This window comes from Lepisma saccharinum, chromosome 4, assembly GCF_977018435.1.
Source record: "Lepisma saccharinum chromosome 4, izLepSacc3.1, whole genome shotgun sequence".
In the NCBI taxonomy this organism is placed as follows: domain Eukaryota; kingdom Metazoa; phylum Arthropoda; class Insecta; order Zygentoma; family Lepismatidae; genus Lepisma; species Lepisma saccharinum.
Genome location: NC_139232.1, coordinates 113,452,059 through 113,473,755, shown reverse-complemented (window position 1 = coordinate 113,473,755; position 21,697 = coordinate 113,452,059). Strand labels below are relative to the sequence as shown.

At 37.9% G+C, this 21,697-nt stretch overlaps 1 protein-coding gene across 5 annotated transcripts in view; it reads left to right on the top strand.

The window, feature by feature from the left end:
• Window positions 1-7,466: 7,466 nt before the first annotated feature.
• Window positions 7,467-21,697, top strand: part of egg (SET domain bifurcated histone lysine methyltransferase eggless) — a 72,819-nt gene continuing 58,588 nt past the window's right edge. For all 5 annotated transcript variants that reach the window (XM_083121212.1, XM_083121209.1, XM_083121210.1 and 2 more), the window contains exons 1-4: window positions 7,467-7,661; window positions 11,464-14,003; window positions 17,866-17,974; window positions 20,534-20,677. In XM_083121212.1, coding sequence (XP_082977338.1) covers window positions 11,484-14,003; window positions 17,866-17,974; window positions 20,534-20,677 — 2,773 coding nt within the window. In that variant the 5' untranslated portion in view covers window positions 7,467-7,661; window positions 11,464-11,483. The remainder of the gene's footprint in view (window positions 7,662-11,463; window positions 14,004-17,865; window positions 17,975-20,533; window positions 20,678-21,697) is intronic.

The window sequence follows — 21,697 nt, the reverse complement described above, 5'->3', positions numbered from 1 at the left end:
CCCATGGTCAATGCAAATAACTCTTTCGCTGTGACAGAATAAGAACGCTGAGTTTCAGACAGCTTCTTACTCCCAAATGCAACAGTCTGCAATTTTCTCGTTTTATCGTCCTCCTGAGCGACGATATAGCCAAGCGCTATGTCAGAGCAGTCTACAAACAAGTGAAACGGTTTCGAAACGTCAGGAATCTTGAGATCAGGACTATTTACAATTGCATTCTTCAACTTCTGCAAACTTTCTTCTTGTTCTTTTCCCCAAGAAAATTTCCTATTTCCTTGTAACAAGTCTGTGATCGGTTTCGATATCTTTGCCTGGTCCTTTATGAAATCTGTTGACAGAAAATTTAAGAAGCCTACTAGTCTCCTAACCTGCTTGATATTTCTCGGGCGCTGCAATTGCTCTGCTTGTTTCCTCTTACTTTCCGCACAAGATATGGTATTTTCTGTAATTGTAAACCCAAGAAAATCAATTTTCTTTCTGAAGAGACGTGACTTTCGATAACTAATCGTCAGTCCTTTGTCTTTCATCTTTCCCAGGACAGAATCCAACACACTCAGTTGTTCTTCCTCGGTAGCGTTTGCAATCACTACGTCATCATAATAACATATTGCATCAGTTTGATAATGCTCCCCTAGCGTCTTCTGCATCAATTCTGCAAGGTGAAAGGGTCCACTACGACAGCCATAAAATAACCTTTTGTATCTAAACGTTCCCATTTCTGTCAAGAAACCTGCATATTTTCTAGTATCTTCAGAAATCTGCATATTTGCAAATGCAAACGCAATATCCAGAACTGTAAATATAGTTCCCCCAGAAAGCTTACATATTGTTGACCTAATATCAGGTATTTCTCTACGTCTAGCCTCCAATCTCTTATTCAAGCCTTTGCTGTCGATGATCACTTTACATGTGTTATCTCTCTTCACATGAAGAATAGGCGGTGAAAGGTAATCTGTATCACCCCTTTCAATGATCCCGTCTTCAAGCATCTGCTCAATCGCCTGATTCATTAATTTCCTCTTTTGCTCAGAAAGTGGCCTAGGTTTCGCTCGGAACGGCTTCTCGTTATTCACATCCAAACGAACCTCGTAATCCTTTGCTAATCCCGGTTTATCTTGAAAAACATCAATATGCCGTCTCAGTATGGCAATCAATTTCGGCTTGTTTTCCTCTGAGATATCGGTACCCTCCATCAGCATGGCAATCCTTCTCTCTTCGTCAACCCCCTCCCCTTTGATGTCGCTGCTACGTGTCTCCGCTCCGCAAGCAGAAACGTTCTCTCGGACTCCTTCGACTCCATCCGTGGTCGAACCCAGTCCCCTTGAACCAACAGCATCAACGCTGTCACGTGTCGGCGGCGAATCAAAAGGCATGATTTTCGAAAGATCAGGCTCAATTGCCCACCCGTTACGATGAATCATGGGTATAAGTCCCAGCTTAGCCATTAATGTCCTTCCCATTAACATTTCATGATTAGCATTAGATAATACAAATATCTGATCCCGAGCCTTGTGTCCGTGAAACTTAATATTCACGTAAGCACTCCCCAAAGATTCCACATTTCCTTCCGCAAGTATTACTTTCGTTTTGCAACCCTTCAATTTCACTCCATTTGTCTTCATCTTCTCGAAACCCTCCAAAGACACAAAGTTATTGGACGACGCCGTATCAATACATGCGTGTACTTCCACGTTAGCCACGTTGCATAAAACGATAGGTTCCCTTACGTCTTTTACATTTACATTGTGAGGTGAAAAATTTTCCTTCCGCGTAAAATTTGCAGTTTCCACGCCACGAACTTGACAAATTCGTGGCGACTCTACGAGTTTTTTGTTACCTCCTTCCCTTGTTCATTAATCTTGTTTTCCCTACGGTGATTTGAAGCTCTGCAACCTTTCTGTCCACAAGTGTAGCATAATTTATTTCTCTGGCAATCTTCCTTCGAAAAGCGGTTCTGTTTGTTTTCATCCCTCACCGCAAGCCGCGAGGGCGGAGGGTGTGAAACCACATGTTCAGCCCTCAAGCGCTCGACTTTCGGGCGGTCAAAACCAATGCTCACAGGGTCCAAGAAAATATCAGATTTCTTTCTTCCCCCCTCCTCTTCGCATTCCTGCCTCAGCGACCAGCTGCGAATTTCGTCTTCAGAAACGAAAGACTTGAATCTCTGCCTTTCCAAAAACTCCGTTTGTAGCTCTAGCGCGTACTCGCTCATTTCTCTCATAGAAGTGAATGTCTTGTTGTACAAATAATCCCTAAATACCGGATTGCAGTGCGACTTCACAAAGTCAATTCTCTCCTGCGCAGAAGCCGAATTCCTTATCCTACTAAAATGCCTGTCAACTTTGCGAACGTATTCCGTCAATCCTTCGTTAGCAAGTTGAAACCTTTGCGACAAAAATAACTCTGCTTCTCTCTGATAATCCAATCCGTGAAAAGCCTGCAAGAATTTATGCCTGAATTGTGAAAAATCACCGAACGGTTCCGTGAACAAAAACCACTCCCTCGCTTCATTTCGCAACGAAAGAGGAATAAACTGCTTCAGAAGATCATCTTCAGAAATTTTCAGCGTTCTCGCGTAATCTTGAATCCTATCCAGATACGAAAAAGCATCTTCCTTCCCTACATTTCCCTCAAATGTCGGAAGCGGCAAACGAATTTCCTCCATTGTTACTCTTGGAACGCACCTTTGTTCCTCAACAACAGAAAGTTCTGACGCGGTCGGGCTGGACCTACTCGAGTTACCAAGCGACATTCTTGTAACTTCCCCTTTTCTGTTTCGCAAGATCATCGGTTCGATCCTCGTCCGTTTCTCTCCTTAACTTTCAAAGCAAAAATCTCTTTCAATATCCTGCGACAAGACCTCAAATAACTAAGTTCAATCGCGGACAAAGCCCCCAAATAAATATGTTACTAGTCTGGCCCCCCACACTTTACCTCCGCACTCGAGGTTCGGTGCACTTCGTACTCGGCTCTGATTTGTCTAGGGGTATCTTTCTTTGTACGACAATGCACGTGGGTTGCTTCAAGTCAACATAATTATATAATTAACTACAAGAGACAACGGATAACCTTTGCGAAACCTTATTGCTATTGGGGGATAAATTACCTTGTCCAGCATGTGTGAAATTAATAACTGAAATTTTGGATATTTTCTATAGTTTAATTAACGTAAAATTTGAAGTATATACAAGTCGTATCCGAACGTTCATTTCTCTAATTATTTATCGGGCCAAAACTCTAATTTTGATGTTGGAATCTCTATTGTTTGTACCTGGATGCTTTACATTTCATGAATTACATCTGAAGTACGCTTGTCACAAGGTAGACTCGCGTTACTCCAAGAAACGTCTTAACAGGCGCTAGGCCGCCCGACGTGTACATTTCTCAACCTCTACGGTGACAAGGCACTAGGCTGCCCAGCGCACCGTAATTACTTCAAAAATAACATCCAGTACAACTACCTTTTTACCTGTAAACTGGACACCAAGGCACTAGCTTGCCCGGCAATCCAATCTCTTACAGCATCCGTTTTGGGAGACCTGTCCTCCGGTCCTAGCTAACCGAAGCAAAAAAAACAGCCTCTCCCTTCCAAGTCTCAGTTCCAACAGCCGACGTCCCCCACTCTCATCTGGGAGTTTATATATGTTTGGTTGGCGTCTGTTGCCAACCGCCCTTCTTTCAAAATTTTTAATCTTTAACAGCTAAACTGCCCGCCTTTCTTTTGAACGTTCGAAACACGAAGCAAGAACAGAGAGCTACATGGTGTTTATACATGGAAAAATACGAACCTAAAAATGCATAATAAATTGAGGTACACTTATCACATATACATAATTTTATACACGTAATTACCTAATTAATTAACATATTAATAAATATTTCAATAAGAAAAGAAAACACTGTTGCCCTGACACGGGGACAGGGTAACATTACAAAGCAAGCGGTTTCTGTTACGGACTTCCTGTAATGCAATTTGCCGGGACCTGTTGCATGAAGAGTCCGCCGAACGGCCGTCACTCTGGCGGTGAACGACTGAAATAACCTTGTTTCTTCCTCCCCTCTATTCTGTGGCCTACTCCTCTTACCTTCCATCCCCTCTTTCCCCTTCAGACAGTTTGATTTAGTTTTTTCTCCCACTTTTGCGATGATGGAGATGATTGAGAAGATGAAGTGGATGAAGGGACAATCAGAACAGGATTTTATCAGCTGTGAGTCCAAGCTGTCCCTTGTTGGCCTGGAGCATTGCAGTTGGCAGGGTGCACTACATGTGTGCCTTCTCAACATAAATAAAACAAAAACAAGTCTGACAACTTGAAATTTGTCGATAATTTCTATACATGAAAAAGTTGGTTTACCGGTAAACCCGAAAACATGGGAGAATTCGCAAATGTGTAGGACTCGAATGTTGACGACTTCATCTGTTGAAATTTCACTAAGATATACTTACATTTTAGTGCAGATAATTTTGAATTTGCCCTTTTATGGGTCAGATTTCAATATATATATATATATTACATTGAATGCATGTATGTGGATTTTCTTTTCTTAATGGGGATTTGTTAAAAAGAATTTGTAACGGAAAACTGTCCCTGTCTTACAAAAATTCTGAGGCTTGACGAGTTACCTTCGAGATGTTTGAGCCATGTAGTTTAGAGGACACTAATATCTTGCAAGTATCATGAAGGGTGAAATGCCCTTCAATAATCCGGAGAAATGGCATGTGTATGATTGTGGCATGTTATACACCATGTCCACCCCTTCCCAATAATTGAAAGATAAGGAGACTTTTGTGTGTGTGTGTGTGGGTGGGTGGGTGTGTGTGTGTGTGACATCAACATAAACAACTTTCCTCGACTCCGAGCCCTCGAGAACCACCATATTGTATTATGTATTTATGCACCTCTCCAGTGTAAATGACTTTTATTTATTTATTGAAATTTCCAGTACAGCAGAAGCCATTTTAAACCAGAAAGAAACAACAGTAAAACAATAGACTAAGATTAAAAACACAAAAGAAAGCATAACATAAAATAAAACAAGCCAAAATGGTACCAAGGTAAATAAATCAGTTTCACAAAAGCATTACTTATGTACATTTTTTCTATGTTGCTGATAAAAAATGAATATGAAGTGAATATATCTATTTGGTTTGAGATTATATTGAACTGATTCGGTAGCCTATGGAATAGTGAACGTTGTATGAGTGAGAGCCTGGGAGTTGTAGTGGGGAAAGTGAAATGTGTGAAATCAGTCTTTAATGCAAACCAAAAACAAAATAGCCTGTACAATGTACAACATGAACATATGCATGGCTGCTCATACATACTTTTAGGCAGTGGCGTACGCAAGGGGGGTTACCGGGTTTAAACCCCCCCCTTGAGCTTTTGAAATATTATGGAAAATGCTGTAGAAAAAAAATAAAAATGGCTAATTTATCACAGTCAAAGATCTGCGACAGAAATAATAATAATAATAATTTGAATTATTATTCCCATGCAGCATGAAGAAAAACACAACATTCCAAACACAATCTAAGCGGCCGCAAACTTCAATTTTGCAATTTTTTTTGCGAAAAGTCGCGCAGTGACTCTCGCGAGAATTGTGAAAATTCCTTGCTTCGTCCTTTTTGCAAACGTTCTTCCCGGTACTGATTTCACATCCCCTTGTGAACTCTCAAGTGATGCTGAGTCTACATCCACATCATTAAATAATGTTGAAGAAGTCCTTTGTGAATCACCTAGAAGTGATAAATGTGTTGGAATATCTATAAACTTGCTTTTCAACGAAAACATAGACTCAGTGGAATTTAGCAACATGTATTCTCGCGCTTCATCATCATCCTGGTTGAGTTCCATAGGTAAAGGTAATGTAAATTCACCCGTGCGCCATGAAGGCACACATAGTGGTGTGGTGGGCCCCAAAGATTCTCGATCTCGAACTATTTTGCAGGTGATGTGATCAGCACCATGCTCCGGCAGCCTTCATCCCCCAAGGTTGCTCTCAGATACCCATTGCTATGAGGCTGCGTGCGGAGACAAGGCTGGATAAATTCCAACCAATTCCGGGAATCGAACCGGATATCCCACGAAGTTGTCAGACTAGACCAGCGCGGCTCCTTGAATGAGTTTCATATTTCGATTATTTCAATAAATTTAATATATTTGCTTGTTTTTATGGATTTTCTTCACACTTAAAATGTCTCACTTATCATATACAAATAACCGTTGACTAGACAATTACTTTGAAACAAAAGAAATGTAATTTTGTTCTATTTCTTTCATAAATAGCAGCTGCATTAGTAGTAATTATTAGTAGTCATTAAACTAATTAATTAATTAATTATAAGAATTATTAATTAATTAAAGTATAATAAAACAATGGTAATGTGAATTTGTAGAAAGTTTTCGAAACAACACCCCCCTTGATGAAATCCTGCGTACGCTACTGCTTTTAGGATGAAGCAACTTCAGCATCCTGGAGAGAGTGCTAGTCTGACAGAAAAATAAATGCTTGAGGCAATCTTGAATTTGCAATGCATGACTGCATACATGCAGGATAGAAAGTGCTGTTTTTAAAGGATTCAAAGCGTCAGAAAGAGACCCTAACAAGCTCTTCATCTGGGTTTACACATTGACAAAATGTCATTCTTTTGCAGCACCACTGTCTCTATGTGTGTGAGATAGATGTTTATTGGTCTCCGCACGATTCTGCAAATTTTATATCTGGACCTGGAAGAAATTTTCCGTTCTGATCCAAGCTTTTTGGGATCCTGAACAGTTGGGAAATTCTTAATGGACGTTTGATTGTCGTTTTCTTTGGGGGGAAGGCTTAAAAGGGGCGCAGTTTCATGGAAGGGTATGTCTTTCCTCTTCTAAAACCCATCATATAACTCAACAGCATATTAAATAATTTCCCCTGTTATCATTTCCGAATAATAGTTTATTTACATTATAACAGGCTCAAATCAATAGGTACCCCAGAGCATTTCTAGCCATAGAGGGTGGATCAGGCGGCCGGAAAGAGGTGCTGTGATCACATCACCACACCTCCAAAAAATGGCCGAGATCGAGAATATGCGTGGGGCCCTACTCCCATATCCCCTAAATGTACGTTCATGGCACGGGGGAACCTTACCTTACCATTATTATCAATATCATCATAATCATCTTTGCCATTTGCGATGTACAAATATAAATATAAGTAAAGTTGATGATGATAGAAATACTGTTAATTATCCATGAGCAGAGAACATAACCCAATATCATAGGGATTAATAACAAAATAGACATTTTTTATTGAGATTATGATCTTGACTCATACAGTTTCATGTAAAATATAGTAGATGAACAATTTTCTTCATAGTTGAACTAAAAATGCAATACACGCTTTTTTCCGAGGGTACTTCAATGAAGGTCAAATATTCGTGTGATGTTTTAATAGACGCTTCGCTAGCTTTGTCTCGTTACACTGCGCGATGTGTAAACCGTGATCAAATATGTGTGGAGTTTGAAAAATCGTGTATTTTGAATTAGTGTTTTCACATTATGACCAACATATATGAGATATAATGCTGCTGAATGCATATGTAGCAGAAATTTTAGAAGGAATAGGAGATAAGTTAGCAAAACTCGATCGAAACAGATTGTCTGTTTGACGTAGAGGTAACAACATTATTTTGAAGTTCTTTCGTTGTGTGGTAGAAATACCATGTATTAAAATTACACATTGTGAACAATGTAGTAACCTTTTCACGTTTATTATCTTAATTAAAATTTATCAAGGTGTTCTAAACTTTACCACTATATCAAGGTGTTTTAATTTTACCAACTAAAACAGTGTAATGTGTGTTACGGTTTACTTGCCGCTGCATTCGTACGATTTAGAATTTTTAATATTTTCGCGTAAATATTTGGCGTGGTACTATTATCGTATGAGGGAAACACCTACGAATCATATATTTCGGACTTCTTCACATTGCTAACGTGTTGCGGAACATTTCTTAAGGCCAAATAATGCATTTCTAACTAAGATAATGTCTATTTTTTCTATTTACGAGTACTTACTGTTACTTGTTGTTTCGAATCTGTAACACATTATGGCCGTGATAGCGGACTGGTTTAGGGGGCGTTCTGAAAGTGTTTTGTCGATTTATGCAGTGTTGCAATTTCAATTTCTGTTAAGTCAAGTATCAAAACTTTATGTTACTATATTTTCTTAGCCTTTATTTAACCAAAATTTAGAAAAGAAAAAGAAAAAAAACTTTATTATTTTAAGTATGGGATGTATATTAAGAAATTAGGTGACATACGTTACCTCATTTTGACCAAAATGAGTTGAATCTAAAAGTTGAGATTTTTAATGTCAGTTAGGTTCATGCAGGATTTTTGTGCCAAATTTCAGAATTTTTAAAGGGGACCAATCTGAGATATTTAACCCCAAAAACTGTCAAAATTCAATGAATGGCCATGTTTGAGCCAATGCTGTAAAAAAGGGTTGCATTTCTAAGCACTGATATTTTATTTACAGACACCCTGCAGGTAGGTCTACAAAAGGAAAAAGTCAAGCCTTAGACTAAACCCCTTCATTAAAAAAATCGGGCTTAAAAATCCAATTTTTTTAGCTATTGTTACCCCAATTTCCACCATAATTTTCATACTTACAATGCAATTTTAAGTAAAACATACCTGAATATCATAGGAAGTATACTTCATTGGCTACAAAATGAATTTTGTTTCAGGTCTCTAGCTCTAATGGTTTCTGAGATATTAAGGTTGCTGTATATTGCTACATGAGCAAAAAAAGCCATGTGCCATATTGGAAAAATGGCTGCCCCAGGAAAACTAAAGACAATAAATTCTTTTGAACATTGGTTTTGATATCTAGAAACATGTACAAACATATGTACTAAAAATGAAATTTTTCTAAAATGGTCATGCAACCAAATATTTTAAAATTGGTTGATTTGACATGGAATGATCCCATAGTTAATGATTTTGGGCTCCTGATCACGAATCTGCAGTTAATATTTGGGGGTCACGTGTAGAAATTCGAAGAAAAAGGGGATCCGTGATAGAAACCGACAATGCACGATTGCTCATTATTTACATGTTTCCAATACTGAAAGAACGAAATTACGACCCCAAATTATAACTGTTTGCCTAACCTAACCTAACCTTACTGTGAATGGTTTGTGGTGCTATCCGTGAATGGTGTGTGGGACACCGTAAAAGAATCTCAGTTCCATAGCACTGGAGGGACAAATTATTATAACTACAAAATCATGATCAAGTGTCCTAAAATATTGAATATGCAAAATATGAACGAATGGCCTGTATTATTAATATGTACCCAACTAAAATTTATTAAAAAAAACTTACGAAAGAAAGAACTTTATTTCCTACCTTGAAAGTCGCCATTTTACTCACCACACAGATTACTAACTTCCGCCATTCTTCCGTGAAGTTTCCATGATTGTATACGAAGAACGATAGCTGTAATTGAAAAGCTTATTTTACAACTTCTACACGTTAATCTTGGATACTTCATCAGGACTACATATTTTGTGAGTATAAGAAGTGTTATAGAAATTACATTTCCTTTTTGCAGTATTAGAAACAAAACCTTCCGGTAAATAATGAGTACGGAGAAAAATTTATGGTAAATAAAAACTGAGGAGAGCGGTAAATAAAATGTTAGATCAGCGATATATACCAGCGGTGGGAAAAAAAATAATTGGCACACACTTTTTCATCATGAGAGGAAACACCATACAAAAGAGCTATAAATTGATAAACTACTTCATATTTATATATTGTACACATGCACAAGTACTTAACTGTCCAACCAAAAAGAAAACATCAACACAAAATCACTTCATTTCTAAATTGCATATCTCAAGTGATGTATTCATTGTATGTATTTAAAGGATATCCTTGCTGTCCAATAAATAAAATAATCACTACTGCACATACACAAACACATGTTGAAAATCACATGATGATAAACAAAATTCATTCATGACTGAACACAAATAACACCATTGTTTCCCTTGATGTGCGGGAACAGACTAATCTTATCGCTGCTACAGCTAGCAAGTGCAATGAAACTGGAAGTTGAGTAGACATTCGGGGGGAAGAAAGGAATGCAGTTTTCGAACTTACATTATGTACATGGGAAATCCAAATTTGCAGCATCTTCCTGATGTGATCGAAGATAAAACGTTCTTCAGCTGCAAGTGGTAGGAAACTTTAGGCAAATGTTACGTTACAAATCGACAGTTTGCGCGCACAACCTCGATTGCTGGTTTTTGCATATTTTCTACTTAATTTGATGATATTTCACGGTTATTTCGCGAAAAAGCGTTCATTTTGTGGAAAAGCACACATTTCGCATTACTTTGCGAATAAAACTCATGCATATTTCATCATTGGGGGTGTAGTTACATGGAGAATGTTCAAAATTGCATCTTTTTTTCACATTTCGCGCATCGTGAAAATTCAATGTCCCTAATAATGAGGAATCGTGCATTGTCGGTTGCGATCACGGACCCCCCCTTTTTTTTTCTCAAATTTCTACATGTGACCCCCATATATAAACTGCAAATTCGTGATTAGGAGCCCAAAATCATTGAGTATGCTTGTAAAATCTTACCATTTTAGCCCCTGCTTTCCAATGTTAATTTTTTTTTAGTTAATGGTTTTCAGTGTTTTAAGATTTTTTCGGAATATGTAGTACATGTTGAAAGATGTCTGAATTGAACGGAGTGATAACAATAAAAGATAACCCTAAAAGAAAATATTCAATTTCACAATTTAATTTACTGTTGAAATCTTGTAACTCCATTAAAGTTAGTTGACAAATTAGATTCATTACCTACTATACGGCGTGCGTTTTCAGAAGAAACATGAGTTCAGCCAATACGCAGCCAGTGCTCTTGCGCTGTTGCCAAACTAACTGTTAGCGGAAGGGGAACACAGAGAATTTGCTGTGTCCAATATTCAGATTTTCTATATGTAATGCATTCACATTATATTTGAGTACAGTAAAATAATATAGTGACTATTTCTACACAGGATTATAATATCCTATCAATATAAGAGAAACTTGTGCTTGAAAGAAGATTGAACTGCAAGCTTATCATCTCTCTCGTTTCTGTTTTCTATCATGTTTCCCAGGAAATTTGAATAGGGGTTTACCGATTACTGTGGTAGATATTTTACCCTGTTTTATAATATAATTCACAGCCAGTAAAATCCTCTGTCGGACTTGTGTTGTGTCCTGTCCATGTATATTTCTGATTGTCCTTCCACTAATTTTATAATCATTCATCCTTATGTTCGTGATTACCCAAGAACTGCAGGAAAGCAAAGTAAAATAAATCAATTGAACATGTAGATTAAACAACAATTTTAACTAGTGTGAGTGTTATAACTTACTGTTTTTAAATATTTGATTTCATTACAGGTAGCTAGTTTGTTCATGCAATGGAATCAAAATCCAAGGATGAAGTGGGAAAAGGAAATGTGACTGAGGGTTCTGATGTGGAGAAAGTGACGAAGGATGAAACAGCTAATAATAGAGAGAACAAGAAAGAAGAAGTGAAAGATTCACCTAGTGATAACGTAGAGGTTTCAAGTGTGTCACCTGAGAACATAAGTAAGAGTAGTAAATTGACAGATGAAACTAAAAGTGATAGTGTCAAAAGCAATGAAAGGGATGCCAAGGAATCTGCAACAAATGAAAATACTGAGTTAAAGAATCTGAAAGTAGATAATGGTGTTGTTGGTGAAGCAGTAAAGGAAAATTGCAACAAGTCCATTGTTCCAACACCTCAAAATGTGGAAGGTAAAGTGAAGGGCAGTGAAGAGATCAAGGATGTCAAAATAAACACTAATCCTGGAAAGGAAAGTGCTGCAACTGACAATGGTGTTGATATAGAAAACAAAGAACAGGTAGTGGAATGTTCAGAAAGTACAAGTGAGATTCTAACTGGCATGGGAAAGGATGTAGGAGTTGCACATGACAAGAAAGATGAGGGTGAAACAATTGGAGAAAGCAGTGCTACAGAGAAGAAACTCTCTGAAGAACCAGTCAGTAAAAGGAAAGCCAAAAGTGTTGAAGAAGTTCCTGACAAGGAAAGTGGTAACTCAACTAAAAAGGCGAAAGTTGAGAGTAGTATTGATGAAACTGCAGTGCAGGAACATTTGGTAATTTTCAGTTCAAAGAACACTGATAAGGATGTTGAAGATAAAAATAAAGTACAACTTAGCAATAACAAATCAATAGCAGATATGTGTAATATAGCCAGTAGTGATAGTAAGTTGCAGGATGGTAGTAGTGTTATAGCTTCTGTAACAGATAAAACTGAACAGAAAACAAAATCAGATATCCAACTCGATGATGTCCCTAAGATAAATCCTGAACAAAAGCCTACTAACGAGGGAAGTTCTCCTGTAGGACAAAACAAAATTGTGGAAAGTTTAAGTACATCTGATAAAAAAGAAGTAGACAAGGAAGATAAAGACAAATTGTCCAAAGAAACCTCATCTAAGCCTGCTGTGGGAGAGAGCAAGGTACTGGAATGTTCAAATACATCCGATAAGGAGTTAGACAAAGAAATTTCATCTGAAGAGAAAAGTAGTGAAATTATTGCTGAAAGTGAAGACAAGGATGTTCATGACAAAGTATCGACTGAAGTCTCTTCTAAGGCTGACATCTCTACTAGTCGAGAAAGTGAAAAATGCAGTGAAGCTGAAGAAACAGCTGCTTCAAAACAGAAAGAAAGCTCAGATGAAGATATAAAACAACCTGACAATGGATCAGATAGTACCACCATAGTCCTGGAAAATCTTATTAAAAAGGTTGAACAGAGCATCAAGAAGGCTGAGCTCAATGCTTTAATCCAAAGTAGTGTAAATGAGGAAATTCAGAAAGACGAAAGTGTCTCAAAGAATCTTAAGAATGAGAAAGATCAAGAAGAGAGCAAGATGGAAATTAGCAATGTAGTTGAAAAGGATGGTGAGAAGAAGGGGGAAGAGAAAATGCAGTGTGATGAGAAAAATGCAAAGGCAGAAGAGTCAGAGATGAAAGCAGAAGAACCTGAAGAAGAAATAAATGTTGAGTATGACACTAATAAAGATGATAAAGAAAACATGAAACTAGAAATAGAGGATGATAAAGTAAAGGAGGAGAGTGAAGACAAGATAAAGAATGATGATGATGCAATCCTTGTTTCCGAGAAACTTCCTGCGGCTCCTGACAAGAACGGCAAAGACATTAAAGAGGTAAGAATAGCAGAAGAGGGGGCAAAAGCAGATAGTGGTAAAAAGAGCAATGGAGAGGAAAGACAAAAAATGAAGGTAAGCAGCGGCATATTTACGCCAAGATCAAAAAAGGAGAACAATTTGAAATCCACAAATTCCAAAAAATCTGTATCGAGCAACGATGTTCCATCCAAGAAAAAGGGCAAGTCCGTTCATGCCACGGAGAAAGCGGAAGCAGATAGCAGCGTGACAGATACTGCAAGTGGTGGTGGTAAGAAACTGTCGTCCATGCCTGTTTTGACCGATAAGACTGCCGCGAATAGTCCAGGTGTTATTGAAATTAGTGACAAGAACGATGCCGAGGCCAAGTCACCAGCAACATCCCAATCTAAGAAGGGTAAAAAGAAGGGATCGAAGGAGAATTCTAAAGATCTAGATATGGAGATAGAGGAAGTCGATCCACTGAAGGACATTGAAGAAATCCTCGATGAACAAAACCATAAGTTAGCCAAGGCTGTTGAGAAGAACATTATTGAGATTGACATAGAAGATGAGGATGTCAAGAAGAAGAAGCGAAAAAAGAAGAAGAAGAAGAAATGTTGTAATGTGGAATGCGATGAAACTAATGGTCTTGTTAGTGCACCAGTTTTTGTGCTGACGTATTTTGGACTTTCTTACCTTAAAACCAAGAATCAGAAGGTGTGCTTGAAATGCTATGATGAAGCTGTGGATCATCAGGAGGTAAGTGGCAGCTGTTTTGTTCCTCTACTGAAATTTATTGATTTTTATGTACCGTATTTACACGTGTATAATGCACACCCTGGTTTTTGATGAGTAAAAGTTACAAAAAATTATATCTCGCATATAATGTGCAGTACAATCAAGTTTCAAGAAATGGCTTCCTTAGTTGTAGGTCGTAAAGCTGTTGCTATGCTGATCAAGAGTGAATAACATCATACCCATTCAATGAGTCATGAGTCACCTGTTGCTATGTGGACCAAGAGGAGAATATCCTCGTGTGTAAACAATAAGTTTCCAACCCATGCCACCTCCCCCTTCTCCCTCCATCCCAAAGCTTCCACTCATTAATCACCATATTTATTGTGTAATAGAAAGCGAGATCAGAATTACATTATGGATTTGCAGTGCTCAGGAAGTTATTTTCTATTATTTCTCGCCCAACATATACTGCTTATATGCGCATCCCATCTAACGAAAGGTGCATGCTTGAATTTTGCCAGAGTTGCACTAATTTTCTTGGTGTCGCAGAACATTACATTACATTACAAAGTGAAAAATCGTGTGAAATGGCCTTCACACTTTTATACGTGGTTTTGCTCATTCCACCTTTACTTTTTCTAAAAGAACTTCAAAATATATACTTTTTCCGTGACTAATGTAACATTTATACAAGGCACATTCAGGACCTTCAAAGTAGCAGTTAGCAGCAGAAGATTTCTTCCATTAAGGAATTTACACACTCCATACATAATTATTTGGTCAGTAATACATTTTAATTATTGTTTTCTTCTTCCTTATGTTTTCGTTCATCCAAATCAGAACGTTCCTTCATTTTGTGATGAACTTATTTCAACCGCATTTCACATTAATGTCATTATCTTGAATGGAATACTGTTGCCATATTCAGAAACTGCAGGATTTAAGCTTTACGACGATATATAACATGATAGGGTTCCGTAAACATGAGAAATCAATGCAAGTGGCCCAAAATCATGGAATGACCCTGTACTGTTTCATGTTGGTTGTCTGAATTATTCTGTGCATAATACGTACAACAGTTTTTGGGAGCAAAAATTTTGGAAAAAGGTGCGCATTATAGCTACATGAGTAAATAGTGGAAGAAGAATGTGGTTCATTTCATGTCAAATTGCTTTTGCTTCACCACCGTGGTAATTTTTTATGTATATATGTTTGCTAGGGGTTATAAAATTATGAAATTTCTACTGACACCAATATCCTGTATTCGACCTGATATACACTATGTATATATACACTATGTGGAAGAAAGTCATTGGACACCACATGTCAGCGAATACCATCAGTTTTCTTGCAATCAATAGCAGGTTGGTCCGCCTTTGGCAGCGATAACAGCAGCCACTCGTCGTGGTAAACTGGCTACAAGGTCATGTAGTACACCGAGTGGGATATTCCGCCATTTCTCCTGCAGTAGTCACCAACACTGGAAGTGTAGAAGGACGAGGCGATCGCGACCTCAATCGGTGCTCCAGTTTGTCTCATAGATGTTCAATAGGGTTGAGGTCAGGGCTCTGAGCAGGCCAAACTAGTCGGGTGACATTATTTTCTGCATACCACTCCATGGTAGCCCAGGAAACATGACAAGTCGCATTATCGTCCTGGAACACACATTCTTCCTTTCCACAGAAATGCCTAAACAAGGGGAGCATGGAGTTGTCGAGAATATTTCGGAAGGACGCCGACATCATGTAGCCATACACCGGTACCAGTGGACCCACGCCGTGCCAGCTGAAACCACCCTAAAACATGATGCCGCCACCACCATATTTCACTGTGGGCACTGCACACTTGGGTAACAGACTTTCACTGGGTAATTGACATACCCACACTCTCGTCTGATCGAAACAGTGTGATTCATCGCTCCATAAAACCTTCCGCCATTGCTCCACCGTCCAGTTTCTCCGATGTGGGCAGCGGTTCAACTATGATAACCAAGCGCATAGACCTCATTGCGAAGCATCTTGGTCGAAACAGTCAAATTGGTCGCACTTTGAAACACTTCTGCAATCGAATGCATCGGACGGGTCCTGTTTTTCCTCTTCAGCACTCTCCTGTCCCGGTTGTCTAATCTCGTGGGTCTTCCACTTCGTGGTGCATTGCTGCAGTGTCCCTTTTCCTTCCACTTCTTGATGACAAAGGCTACAGTTGATTTAGGGACCTGTCTGGCATCAGCTATGCTACGTATACTCATGCCTCAGCCTACTATGATCCCTCTTTCAAAGATGCTGAGCTCTTTCCTGTCCGTCATTTTATCAGCGAATGATCTGAGAAGGCTCCTGCTGCCGTATATATATCTGTCTGTACTCTCTTTTCCATGATGAGTTCGTTTCAGAGTTGAAACCGGGGTGTCCAATGACTTTCTTCCACATAGTGTATTTTGCTTGTTTAATTAATGTTTGTAACCAGGCAATAGCAATAGGTTTTGCCTTTGAAAATGAAACCGGTTGTTTAGACTTACACTTTACAAAACCAGGGTGTACAAATTATACACATTTATAATCTTAAAAATGGAACTGCCTTGTGGGAGACCCAGGTTTGATTTCCAGGGTGAGTGCTATTAGATCGGAATTTTTCTTGCCTTGTTCCTGCATAAAAGGGGCTCTGGGGTAGCTGGAGGGGCATGTAAAGGTGGCCCAAGTATGGTGCTGATTACATATATCACCTTCAAAAATGGCATAGGTCGAGAATGTGTGGGTCTATACCTTCACATCCCCTTATGTGCCTTCATGTACACAAGGAACTTTACCTTACATGATCTAAATTTAAAAATTGTAACAAAAAGATCAAAGTTTATCACTAAATTACAGGCTACTTATAAGATTGGTAAAAAATCATCCCTAATTTTATCATCATAGGCACCCTTGTTAATAACTCACTGCAAACTGTTAATTTTCTTTTATTTGTTGCCATGTTGGATTTAGTCTTGTGTTTTCCTTCACTGTAGCAAGCAAAGTGGTTACTTTGTTGGTGTTATTAAGAATAGAAAGTTCTGATTTTCACTGCCTTAAAGCAGAGCTCCTGGACTTTCAGAAACTATGTATGCATGTGAGATAAAACTTGGCTAACTGATGAAATGGTTCCAAGGTACAAAATATTGGAAAATTCTCGAAATCTACAAATTTCAATCTCATATTTCTCAAAATTTGAACTTTTGGCCATGGATTCGTACTGTTCATTTGTAAAATCCATTTCATTTTGTGGTTCATACTAATCTACACTTTACATGTTCTCAAATCCTGTAAATACTGCAAAAGTAGACATGAAAAATTGTACAACATTAGACATTGTGTAATGTGTCTTGTCCATCTGTGTGTTGAGTGCCACTTTAAAGTGTTATTTTTAGCAGTAGTCAAGTGATTTTGGTCTTTATGTGTTTTTTAAGGTGTTCCATAATATTTGTTCTTTTAATTCTCTGATTCAAATTAGTTGTTTGTGCCAGGGTTCTTATGCCACTACAACTAGGAAAAAGATGAAAAAATCTCAGTGCTGATGCACCCATTGTGATGAACCAAACCGATATGCTTTCTTCCTGGATCTCAGTATGAAATTGCGAATAAAATATATACAGTGGATCCTCGAGAGGATCAGGGGACCACTAAAAGTTGAAAGGACTTACAATAGATGAAAATTTCGTAACATTTTACTATGTTGGGGCCATAATGATTGTATGTATAATTGAGGAAAATGTAAAATCAGGGTTCCAGATCGGTGGACAAATGGCTTCATGCCCTCATAGTATACTGCAAATCGTGTAAAATTTTGTTTTCCTCATATCCGTGTGTCTGAGAATGATCATCGTTATAAAGGTGCAATTTGTTTCTTGCAGCATCTAGCAGCTGTTCTAAGTGACCACCAACCTCTTTTGAACGAAAAGTGTCCCCTGAGGAAAGATACTGTCACTATTGCAGACTCAGATGAGGAGGACTCAGAAGAAGGTGAGGAATTTTTATTTCTTGTACGTGTGTGTTCCTTGCTTGCAGAGCTTCTTTCTTCTAATTCATGGTTTTAACATATTTCTTGACGTAACATTTCTCCTGGGTTCGAATCTCGGCATGGATGTTTATGAGTGTCCATTCATCAATTTCATCATATCACTCATCCCCAGTAAGCCAAGTAAAATAGAGCAAATCAGTCAATGAATTGACAAAACGTTTCATCAGACTTTTATTTATAATACCCCAGTTCAGTGTATACTCAACCATTAAAGTAATCAAAAGTTGTCAACAGTTTTGTATTAGGACTGTGCAGTATGTCCAATCATTGGATATACAACTTTGATACTGAATAAAAAAGAAAATATTAGTGAGGATACAATTATAGTAAAATCTCGTTAATCCAGACTAATGGGGGGGGGGATAAGTTGACCGGATTAACTGAAATAACCTAAAAGAACAGTAGAAAGTGCATTAAAACTCCGTTTATAGCAACAAAACACGTTTATTATGGTGTATTTAAAGGGCATAGGCCTAAATACACTATAGAGTACAATACAAAGTCTGTGGGAAACAGAATTTCATCAGTGGTTGACTGTCTTTTCTTTGGGAAGTTCTCTTGTTGACTTCTAGCCACATATAAAACCTTGCATTCTGCTTTTTCTTTTTTGCCTTTTTGTCTGTCTGGATTAAGCGAAGTCTGGCTTATCAGAGTCTGTATTAACGAGGTTTTACTGTATTTAAAAAAAAGTATAGCCTCCCTATGTTTTGCACTCTGTAATGAATGCACATAGGAGTGTGGAGGGGGTAACTCACATGGTGCTTGGTGTTGGCCATAGTAGAGGTGATGTGATCAGCATCACTCTCTGGCTGCCTATACCTCCCCTGTCCCCATAAGTACCTATTGTTTAGAGGTTCACTGTTCCTCAGAGCCTCCTTAAGTGAATTCCTCCCTGGGAATCAAAGTCTCCCACATGGCAGCCAGACCACGACAGCTAAACAAATTTGGAGAAGGTGCACATTTGTGTTGTTTTTATTTTACCTTTATTTTCAAAATGAAGTGTGCCGGCATTCATTATTACAGGGTGTCTACTAGTAACGAAATCAACAGATAGGTCAAGAAATTATGCTTTTTGTCAAGAATTTTTGCTATTTTTTACAGTATACTGAATTTACATTGTTATATACCTACACTGGGATTTAAAAAAAATGAATATTTGGAAATCTAACATCGTATCGTTCCCAAGGTATTGGATAGAAATGACAAGTCTTATGTCATTCTTATCATAGTAGGAAACAGAGATAGGAATGTCGAATAAGCAATGAGGGAAACGTGAGGTTATTGACTTGGGAGACGAGGAGGCTTGGAGTTTTGGAATTGACAGGGAGTGACATCAGTTGGCGAGAATACGAGAGAAGCAAAGTGGAGAACGATTAGGACAATGGTGTGGGATGAGATTGATGTCTCACAGGGAGATGAGACACGTGATATTTGAGAGGACAAGTGTGGGAATAATCTTCATCTAATTGTAAGGCAAGTAATATCCTTTTCTAAACCAATCCATATTGGTTCAGTCATGGAGAGTACAGAAACCCAAATCTAACTTAAGTTTATTTCTATCGCCATTCCGTTAAAGGTAACCTATCACATTTAGGCCAAGCGAGTGATAACCATCTCAGAGATGAATACAATGTAAAGGTTCTTGGTTTGATCCCAAACTCAGAAGTAACATTGCATTACGTGATGTAGCTGCATTACGGTATTGAGTTATGGTCAAGAATTTTTCACTTTCTTTCGTAATAATTACATTCTTTTATGTGTGAAGTTTTGTAAAAATATTAAATAAAGTAATGTGGCCATTCTCCATCCAGAATGAATTCTGAAGTATTAATTTTGACATGCATTAATAATTAAAGCAAGACTAAATTTCTTGTTAAAGTACAGTTTCAGTTTTCATCTTAACCAGCTTTGTGTTAGGAATTTTTATTTGATAAAAATATATATTTTCGTAATTTCCAACTACACCTAAGCAAGGGTCGATTAAATAAATGTTAAGAAAAAGGAAGACAATGTCAAGAGAAAGTAAAAAATTTTGGATTTGTTATTTTGGTAGACACCCTGTATTAGCACCATTATTAATAGGGGCTACCAGCTCGTTGGTGAACTTTAGATCTAGCCACTGACGTTCCCAGGTTCGAGTCTCAGCCTGTGCATGGATGTTCTTTGTCAGTGACCCTTCATCACTCATCCTCATTTGCACAATTAGCTAAAGGTGCCAGAAAAATTACATTAATTAACCATGATACAAATACTATTATTTATATCCACAACACAATTATCTTTGATGATAACCAATAGAGATAACACTGCACACATTGTATCAGCGATCTTGACACCATCTTCTGATCTTAAACTCTTTGGGGTTGCTTGTTTAATAGACACTATTCAATGATAACTTTTGTTTTTATTGGACATTGAAGTTGTTTCTCAGACATCTTGAATATTTGTGGAAATCTCTGTGTGTATGAACCTGCTGTCATATGTAACCATTTTGTTTCCAGATGAACCTGTCCAGGATGATGCCCTGGTAGAGTTCTCAGACAATATAGATGAATTAGTGAAGGAGGCGTTGGAGAAATATGACATCAATTTCCAGCTGGAGGCAGCTACCAGCATTATGCAAAGCAAAATGACATACCTTGAAGGTCAGTATTTCAGTTTGAGCTATAAATGTTTTATTTTATTGGAGTGTATGTCTTAGTTTTAATATTTCACTGCTTCATCAGTGATCATCTTACTAGTCATTTTCATATTAGTATTCAATTCTTTGCTTTTTGATTACATGCCCATTTAATCTCTTGACGTGTGTGTGAAATATTCCTCTTTCCATATTTATTCAACAGAGCATAAACCAGCATAGTTTGATATGTGGTATTTTCCCCATAATCTTTTGTGCACTAAGTACCCGGTGTTTCAATAAATTTGATGTCATTTCATAATCTAATAACGGTACCAATTCTGGTGCAAATGATCTTAAAATTACATTACACCTGTGCAGTTTCCTTTTACCGTGACTAGTTACTGAGATATTTACATTTGTAATGATATCAATTTTTTTGAAACACCCTGTACAGCCAAGTTAGAACCCGTGTGGAACTGGAATTTTACCTTGTTCTTCCAGTTAAAGCTCCCTAGTAATTTCATGTGTTTACAGGCACCTTTCTGACATTTGACTGTTTTTTCATTCATTCATTCATTGTTTTCTGCCTAATTGGCAGGCTTTTCACTGCAATCTCCAGCTTTCCCTATTCTCTGCCTTACGCTTCGTAATAGCATACAACCCAGTTAATTTAATATCATCCATAAGCTGATATCTCTTTCTTCCACGGACTTTTCCTCCTTCAACCATTTCCTCCAAGGCTTCCCTTAGCAGGCAGTTCCTTCTTAGACAGTGTCCTAACCAGTTTCTTTTCCTCTTCTTGATGGTCTCCAGTATAGATCTTTTTTCACCAACTCTTTTCAGTATGGCTTCGTTTCTTACCTTGTCCGTCCATTTTACATGCTCCATTTTTCGCCATGTCCACATTTCAAAAGCTTCGAGTCGTTTCTCTTCATTTCTCCTCAATGTCCAGGTTTCTCACCATATAGTGCTACACTCCACACAAAACATTTCACTAATCTCTTCCTTAGACCTATGTCCATGGGTCCACAAAAAACATTTTTTC